General features: G+C 33.8%; 2 protein-coding genes across 2 annotated transcripts in view; both read left to right on the top strand.

Moving 5' to 3' along the window:
• The window catches only part of LOC142335904 (uncharacterized), a 534,872-nt gene that overhangs the window by 455,375 nt on the left and 69,798 nt on the right, over nucleotides 1–9,699 (top strand). The window lies entirely within an intron of this gene.
• Nucleotides 1,679–3,412, top strand: LOC142336828 (tripartite motif containing 13-like). The gene has a single exon (XM_075385769.1). It carries the CDS (start codon nucleotides 1,715–1,717, stop codon nucleotides 2,846–2,848), a length of 1,134 nt encoding a protein of 377 aa, XP_075241884.1. The 5' UTR covers nucleotides 1,679–1,714; the 3' UTR covers nucleotides 2,849–3,412.

The following is a 9,699-nucleotide window of genomic DNA, read 5'->3' as shown; positions in this document are numbered from 1 at the left end:
CAAATATTTTACCATTTATGTTTATCTATTTTTATTCGGTGAGGCATCACCTATGTGATTCCCCGGCATAACTTTGTAATCCGTCAAAAGACCCTAACGCTTGAAATAATTTGCACTAGATAAAGTTGCGCACTGGATAAAAGAGTAAGCCCAAATTGATAACTAAAGTTTTGATATTCTCTGAAGGCAGTCTATACATATAAATGCTCTTATATATTATATATTTAAAAAAATTTTGCATATAGCCTCAAATTTGTTTTTTGAATATGATTAAATTGCAAAGCGATTTTTTAGCGCACACAAAGAATCAAATGTGGATAACAATAGCAATCTAATAATTTAATATGTCCTTTGACTACAATATAAGAGAATTTGTGGCAGCAGTCAATATTTGTGTCATATATGAGCTTGTGTGATTTCCAATATTTTTTTTCAACTTAAATATAAAATTATACAGTTTTTAGGTTTTGAAATTTTTTTTGACCCTGAATGATTTCTAGGAAATCATATATGATCTTTGTATGACTACCAGGAATGCATACAGATCATGTTTGACCTACTATGATTACTTAGAATCATTATGACCTAGTACGAAATCAAAGTTATGATCGGTGACCCGGGAGGTCAATTTTGGCCCATTGATATTTCTTCCATCGGTATTTCATCGATGTAAAAGTGTGTCCATTAAAAATTTTGAAAAATGGTTCGATCTTTGAAGAGGCTATTTCAATTTTAGATTCCTGCGGGGGGGGGGATAAAATAGGGATTAAAATTTTTTAAGTGGTCAGATCACTAAAATTCCTTCAAATTTTGGATAATGTAGCCTACCAGTACTTCTCCAGCCGGGGACTACATTGGGAGTTTTAACTTCGTTACGAGAAAGAATTTCATCTAGACCCGATATCAACTGAGATTTGCGTAAAAACCAATTAGGATTTATATAATTTATTGCCTATGGTTTCGAATTTTCTTTTATACTGTATAGATGAATAGTTGACGCAACCCTTTCCAGAATTTAAAAAGCAGTGACTTGAGCTCTCTGCTCACAAAAATTCGTAATTGAATGCTTATAAGGCGGATGGCAGTAAAATTGTTGTGTAACCAAACAAGTATCTGGATTTCCATCTGGTGACTCATATTTGTAGCACTACTAAGGCAAATGTTTTTTATTCAATTTAATAAGAAACTTGTTTATTGACTAAAGTTTTTGAGACATTAAGCTGCAACTGTGCCAATTAAGAGTGTCAAAAATTGTTTACATTTTTCACCTGAAGGTTTTTCTTACCAATAGGCGACTTTTACTGCGTTGAAAATCAAAATTTAGAAGAAATAACAATAGAGTAGAGATCTTAAGTTTTATTGCTTCCAGGGCAAAAATTTTGACGCGAGATAATTATAAGAGAAATATAATGAGTGCGGATCATGGTCATCCCTCAGCGGCCTAAAGGATTTAATCTCTTTCACATAATTGATAGTTAATTAGTTTTCACCATTTCGGGGCTATTAAAATCGGCAGTTCAATTTTGTTCAACTGGTTCATTTTTTGCCACTTCAATTTCCGGAATGAGATTATGTCGGCTTAGTTGTGCGTTATCTCTTCATACAGTTACAATGTCTGTCTTAGCTCATTTGGGCTGTTATAATTTTTTTGGGCTCATAAGTTGAATAAATCTGGAAATATTCAGTAAAAATTGTAACGGCTCTTTTTAGATCAATGGCCTCTAACAGCTCGATGGAAAATAACGCAGATTTAGAGTGCATAATTTGCCTTGAAACTTTGCTAGACCCTCGCGTGTTGCCATGTGGACATTCTTTCTGTGGCCCTCCGAGGTCTTGTCTGGACGCTGTGAGACAAACCTCTTCGAAAAATGCCAAATGCGCAATTTGCAGCAAGGTGTTCGAGCTTGATGTGGACGATTTGCAGCCATTGTTTGGGATCCGTGATGCTCTGCAGACACTTTCGAATGTCTCAAAACCCAATCAGATATGTGACAATATTGGGTTAAAAAATCGCTGCAAGCATCACAGTGAGATTTCGATAAGCTTATGGTGCGACGATTGTTTTATGGCATTGTGCACTACTTGTTTTGCAAACGGTCATGAATCTCATAAAGTTCGAAGCCTGAAACTAGTTCTGATGGATTATGCCAAAAATTTGCTGCGTCACCTGCCAGGCGCAAAGGAATGCACAATTCCCTGTTTGCATTTCAACATGGCAAGAATCCAAGAGGATATTAATAACCTAAATGAAAAGATGCGAGAAAAAATGGAAACTCACTCGTCTCTGAGCTCGAAAAAAGAGTTTCTAGAAAAAATTCTAAATATGGAGGCGGCATTGAAATCATGTGCCGAAGGAGATTTTGAGCTCGCTGCTAGCGTTTTCCCCTATCTTGGGTCGGAAAATTCACACGACCTGGCTCTGATAGCTGATGAACACCGATCTTTTTCATTCCCTGCTGCAATACTGAATATATTAGAAATTGGAACCACAATTAAATGTTCAGCAGAATTTAATTTTAAACATTTTTATATGTGGGTCAGCGCCGAAAAACTGCAAAGCGCATTGCTGACGTTCTATTTGCGACTGACCCTAAATGTCAGAAAGCATCCGAATCATCGCGCCGACTGGAAGTTGAAGCTCCGTGTCATTATGGAGTTGGCGAATCTAAATCCTGTACTCAGTGTTTCTCAAAATGGACTGATAACGTTTTCGAACAAAGAGCAGTCGTTTGGGTTCACATATATTCATCCGTTGCAGACTTTATTTGACGCCAAAAATGGTTGGATCAGGAATGGCCGTGATCTATTAGTTAATATTGTAGCAACTATCGTGGAAATGACTCCCTGAAAACAATTAAGGCGGAGAGATAAGCCAATTGTGTTGCCAGCGCCTCACGCGTTTTTAATATGTGGATTTTGAAGTTTTTAATCTGACTCGCTCGGAATTAGTATCGGTGTTATTCCATTAATCAGAAAGTTGTAACGGTACCATAATTTCAACTGCTGACCGGTTGTTGAGGTTTGAAGATGAGCCGCTGTTTTCGTCATCAATACCTAACGAAGCTTGTACTTCTCATGTACGTTTTAGAGCTACTATTTTAATCATTTATTGCTATTTTTATTGCTGCTATTATTTTGCTACTTTGAATTGTTGTTGACAGTAATGATTTGATTATGATATTTGTTTTTGTCGAATAATGGCAATCGCTGTTTCACCACGTATGGACTTTGTTATTTTAAACAGTTAATGTAAATTTGTTTGCTACATTCATGACATCCATCAGGTGCTGTAAAAGTAGATAAGAACTTTTTGCTTTCTTCATCTTTAAATCAATATTGAATCTTTTTAGACAGTTGTGCTGAAAATTTGACTATTGTCAAATTTTTGTGTTAAATGACATGTTGTGCTCTACTTATTTTGCAAACAGCCATGAACTTCGTGAAGTTTCAAACCTGAAACTGATTCTGAAAGACTATGCCAAAAATTTCCTCAATCACCTACCAGTAGCAAGGGACAGTAGGATTCCATGTTTAAATATCCACATGGAAAGATATCAAGATGAAATTGATTATCGGAGTAATAAACAAAAATTTTTAAAAAGCGAAAATCAAAAGCCACTCATTGCTAAATGCAAAAGGAACAACGTTGAAAATTTTTTGAAGATGGAAGGAAATTTGAAGGCATGTACCGCGGGATCCATGCTGATAGTGTTCTAGAAGCCTTACTTGAAAGCTCGTGAACCTCATCTATTGATTATACTAGAGGAGGAGTTGAAACATATCCCTTTTTCAGAGGTCATAGAAAACATCACTGATATCGAAAACTCGTCAGAACTTCAAGATAGCTAAGTAATAAAGATTTTTGTCTGAACTTTGCAGCAAAGTGTTGTAGCATTGCAGCTTGATCGGTATCAAGTATATGCAGTTGACGATGAATGTAGGGAAAGACTGAGATGATGTCACCAACTGGACTTTAAAACTTGATTTCTCAATTTGGTCGCTGAACTCCAATCGTTCAAAGAATATTTTTGAAACCGGTCTATATACTTTTTCCGGCAAAGAACCATCATTCGGTTTCTCATATTCTGATTAGTTGCTGAGTTTATTCGATGTGAGATAAATGGGAGGATCTGTTGCAGGTGTGATTTATCATTGCGTGTCGTTGCTAATAAAATAAACATTGAATTCCAAAATGTTACACACCATAAAAGTGTGAACAAAATGGCGATGTAGAAATCCTAAAATACATAAAACAATAAAAATTATTTTACAAGGTTTGGAATATTAAAAAAAATTATTGGATACTGAGAAACTAAAAACAATGAAAAATTAGAAAAGGTCCCTCGACAAATCTCTTAATTCCAATGCATTTGGATCCTTCAGATATTCTTTGATGACCCACATTACATAGAGGAGACGATTTACCCAATTGAATCTGCACCTTTTCTAATTGTTTTAAAATTATTGCTAAATTAGTTTAAAATATTCTATTGGGTTTTTTGGTATATTCTCTGACAATCAATAGGGTTGTGTAAGTGTTTACTTATTGCAGTCTGATGTGACTGTTGATTGGGTTTCCTTTTGTCGATTGGTTATTAAATACTTCTGAGGTTTCACGATTTATTATGCGATTGGATGATGGGGAGGTTTGACAGCATAACCTGTCAAACCTCCCCATCTCCAACGAATCTCTAGATCTCAACTTAAGAAAAAATCCAAATAGTCTAGTGGGGGGGGGGGGGGGGGGGCTCAATATGGTCATACGAATTTATGGTCGATTATGGTCTTTTCGTGGGTTGCACAAAAAGTAAATCATAGCCACTCTGTCGAGCATTGTCTCTTCATAAGTGCTGCTAAAATCTGATGATCGGTTTGGATCAAACTTTCGTCTTGTTCGTTTTGTTTGTTCGTTATCTTGTTTGTTTTTCGTTCTTTTTGTCAAGTTAGCATAATGCTGAATTAATTTGAAATTTTGGTTGATGAGTTTAATGCTTTTGTATTTTGTTTTACTATAATGCTATGGGATGGCTTTCATTTCGATTTATTGCTTTTGGAATGGTGTTCTAAGAATTATTAGAAACCCCAAAAGTTTTAAGTTGTTTGAGTTTCGCATTGGATTCTATTTGTGAGCGAGTTTCTGTCGTGTGGATGTTTTTGTGTTGGCTTTTAATTGTTTTGTTTTGGTATAATTGTTCCAACCCTCTTGAGGGGGGAGGAACTATATACTCAAATGGGTTTTTTTGTTGTGCCGTGAATTTTCGCCGCTCGATATATTTTTGCCGCAGCGTAGAATATGGAATTAAAAAGATTTTTTAATTTTCGTTTTCTACAGGGAGTTATCGAGGTTTAAACTTCTGAGAAAAGAGGAGTGAATTCACGTTGTTTTTATTCACATTTTCCGGAATTTTTGCCTAAATTTTCGTCAATTTTGCTAAAATTTGTTATAATTTTTAAGAATAGTTTCGTTGATTTTATTTTTGAAAACGAACAAGCATTGTTGATTGTTTTGATTTAATTTTTTTGGTCAAAAAATCTGGATAAACATTTCAAAATTTAGCCTTTTTCATCAAAAACAGCACGAAATAAGCTACTTTAGACCACTTTGATTAAATTTGTCGACAGTACACCCCCAAACAACACTCATACAATCTTTGTAGAAGTCAGAGGGGGGCTATTTCTACTTCAGAGTCCGCTGAGAGTGCACTGTAGTTAAAGCTTTGCCGTTTTTTGCTAACTTTACTCGTTGATTATCAAAAATGCAGAATTTATTTTGAGTTTTCAACTAACAAATTATCTATATCTACAACATTCGAAAAATCAATTGTTCCTAACGGACATTAAGTATTAGCAGGGCCAGTTTTGGGCCTTTCCTGGACTGTTACAATCCAAAAAAAATCGGGTTGTAATCAGTCGGTCTTTTTTTAAAAAAAGATCTTTTTTAATAATAAAGAACAGAACATATCAAATCAAAGCTCAGCAGTGATAGGTCCAACCAATTCGCTTGCTAAGCAGCTCCAAGCTAATGCATTTAGTTTTTAATTGAAAGTTTATTGTCGTTTCTTTTTTTAAAAAATAATTGACTTTTCAATAAATAATGGCTTAATTAACTTTTCCTCTATTTTTTTAATTTGTTCAACTTCCAGCTTAGTTTCAGCAAAGAAAGAATGCTTCTTCTTTCTACTGATTTAACATCTTTTCTCAGTTGCAGTTTTAAGCCTGAAGTTATTGTTTTCTCGCTTTGATACTACAAGATTTCAGATTTTGGTTTGTTTTGATATTTGCCAGTTTTTCACGTTTTCTAATTTTCGTTTCGGTCGTATACTTTGTCGTTTCGGTCGTATTTTTATACTTTGTCGCTTCGGTCGTATGAAATTTCCTGTATAGTGATAGCTTTCATTGGCTTTTCATGGAAGAATAGATGAACCGATATTCTGATAATAGTAGATAGCTGATGGCTTTCATGACTTTGAAAACAATCGTTTTCCAAAATTAAAAAAAAAAACTTTTTAACTTCGCAATTTTGTTCTTTTTATGTTTCTTTTTGTTACCTAATCTCGTTAGTTAATTGCAGGTCAAATATGACATTATGTGTCAAGGGAATAAAAGGGATTGGTGTCCCAAAATCTTTTTTTAAAAGAATTTGTTATGACCTTACTGGCTTCGACACCGGTTTTTCACAAAGAAAAGTAAATTAATTTGATTTTTGTCATATTTGACGTTCTTTTTGTAGATGCAAGAAATATTCTGGATAATTACATGTCTCGAGGGCTTCCTTTTCATGAATAAACGACCCTATTTAAATAGCTTTTTTTGTAATTAATGCCTTTCATGACATTGAATGTAATTTTGTTTCGAAAAAAAAATTAAAAGTATTACATACTTTAGCACTTCGCTTTTTTGTCTACTTGTTACATAGTCTTACTAATGAATGGCCACGTACTACATTATAGCTGTTTGAAGAAGGCGCAATCAAATATATTTTGAGTGCCAAAATTTGGCTTGACGGTTTTGACAGCGTTTTATGGCAAGTTTCAATTGAAATTTTGTTTGTTCTTTGTTGTTCTTTTTAGCCGCTTTAAAAAATGAATAAGGACAGGTCCTAATGCCCTTCTATAGAAGCACTAGTGATCGTAAATTTGTGGTAATATTAATTGATTCCTAATGGTATTAATTACTTTGAAGTTAACTGTTTCAAAAAAATAAAATAATTTTTTTTACTTCACTGTTTTTTACTTTACTTTTCTTTTTTGTATAATTGTTACCAAACCTTTTTATGGACTGGTCGCATATGTTTTCTGGTGATTTATAAGTTATTTTTGTTTAGTTTTAGGTTTATCTGACGGTATGTTGACTTTGTTATTAAATTTAGTTTTTAAGAGGGACATAAATTTTTTGATGTATTTAATGTTTGTTGTTGTTGTTGTTGTTGTTTTGATTTTGCTGTTCGTCTTGACTCGCTTTCTTAATATTGACATATTACAGCAATCTAATACATCATCTTTTACTCCCTTGAGTTATTTGCTTTGGAGGCTATCTTATCGTTCATACAGAATTTTTTGAAAAAGTCTTGGGCTTTTTTGGGATTCGCAAAAAATAATTTTTGGGTTTTTCTATCTGTTCCTCATTTGGTAGACAATTATGCCAAAATTGTGGATGGGCGGGGTCAGAACCTTATGTGCCATCGCACATTACCGAGCCGCCTTGTTTTGGTTAAGTGGACAAAAATTTTGATCCATGAAAATTGAAACTTAGTTTTCTAATTTATCTTTCTAGTGGTCTCTACAGGTACGCATAGAATGAAGGAATTAATTTGTCTCTCACTTCAAATTGAAATAACTATTGAGGCAAAACGTTATTAATCATAAACATACAACAGGATCAAGAGGAAGCTATGAAGAGGACTGGAAACGGGATCATATGATCCATTTCATAACTAGCCCCAGTATTGAAAAAGTACTGTATTGCAGTATGGCATTGTATATAGTAAAAACCATAGTATAGTAGTGGTGTTTTAAAATATGTTTTGTTTGAAAAAAAATGATGTGGCGCTGATTTTGTGCCTTTTCCGTTGTGGAATATTCTAAGTCGTGTATTTCGTTCTCTTTCTGGTACTAACGCCTGTCGCTTAGTCCTATATAGTATGGAGTAAAAACAAATTCGTGTTGTTTTGTTTGGGATGTAAATTTCATTTTTGTATTATTTCTCAGCTTCAAGTTTCGTCGTTGTTGATTTCATACATCAGTTCGGTAAAGGACTTTGTATGCACTTTCAGCAGAAGTTACTTGCGCGAAGAAATTTTATGCTTTCACAAATGTAAGGTTCCACTTAATTTTAGTACAACTGTTTTCTAGTGTGCATGACTACATAACATGTACTCAATTTTTAATCTCGTTCACGGTCATTAGAAAATTTTCCCGCTAAAAATGACTAAAAATACTCTTGTGATGAATCTTTTGCTATCCGTAAAGGTTATTGTTCCGACCCCACTTGTTGGGGGAGGAACTATATACTTAAATGGGTTTTTTTGTTCAGACAATTTTGGCCGATCGATATATTCATCGTAAAGAAATGCGAGTGCTATCATTAAAAAGCTCGTCCAGTGTAGAATTGGAAACTAAAAAAAATCTTTAATTTTGTTTTTTCCGAGGAGCTATCAAGGATTGAAGTTTTGTGTGAACACGTGATATTTAGCATGATTTTGCTCACTTTTAGTGTAGTTTTTCTTCAAATTAAGATCTTTTTTTTTTTTAAAAATATTAATTCAAATTTACGTTTAACGCCACAAAATGAATCAATTTTGAGTTCCTAATAGACGAAAGGTGATAAAAAGATTAGTTCTGGTCTCATAGGGAAGTTTACTATCAAAGAATTCGAATTCTATATTAGAGCTTTTTTTAGAAAACCACGTTTTCTTAAGTCACCTAGAGACTAGTCACTTTTCATATTGAAGTTCCGTTAATAACTAACTTGATTTACAGTATAATGAAGCCCAATAAACAAAAAATCTGTTTTCAAGGAACGCTCGTGTTTTTTTGGCTTCGACTCTTAGTTTTCGTAATTTTAAATGAATTTCTGATTTTCTTTTTGAGGTTTTACTAAATACTTGGAGTCCTATGGCATAGAATTGTTGTCTTAAATTGCAATAGGTTTCGTTATGAGTGCTAGGTGAACCTATCCAGAGTTTTGAGTGGATAGCTAATGGCTGGTAAGACTTTAGAAAAAATTTTTCGAGCATTTTTTTATCATTAACCAAGCATTTATTTATTTTCGTGAATTGTAAGTGAGTCTCAGTAATGAAACGATTTCCTTCGTTTCTATTGCAACCAATTTAATCTGGATAGCGGTTCTATCTTCTAACTATTTGCTATATGACTTCAATGCCACAAGATTTCAAAATTAAAAAAAGTTATCGAAATCTTTGTTTTTGTTCCCTCTTGAAATCTTGTCCTATTTTACTAATACTGATATCTCCCACTGGCTATGAGAAGACGTTCAATGGATCATGGTTAATGTTCTCAGAATTTTGAGAATCATGGTTAAAGTTTTCATTTTTGAGTTCCTAATAGACGAAAAGCGATAAAAAGATTAGTTCTGGTCTCATAGGGAAGTTTACTATCAAAAAATTCGAATTCTATTTTTGAGCTTTTTTTTTTTAAGAAAACCACGTTTTCTCAAGTCACCTAGAGACTAGTCACTTTT

Source organism: Convolutriloba macropyga, chromosome 3 (genome assembly GCF_964194025.1).
Source record: "Convolutriloba macropyga chromosome 3, txConMacr16.3, whole genome shotgun sequence".
Lineage (NCBI taxonomy): Eukaryota > Metazoa > Xenacoelomorpha > Acoela > Convolutidae > Convolutriloba > Convolutriloba macropyga.
Note: the sequence above shows the minus strand (reverse complement) of the source record. Positions and strands in the feature narration are given on the sequence as shown.

Bases quoted from the DNA above. Each gene is read 5' to 3' on its own strand.
- LOC142336828 (XM_075385769.1), top strand. From the start codon at position 1,715: ATGGCCTCTAACAGCTCGATGGAAAATAACGCAGATTTAGAGTGCATA.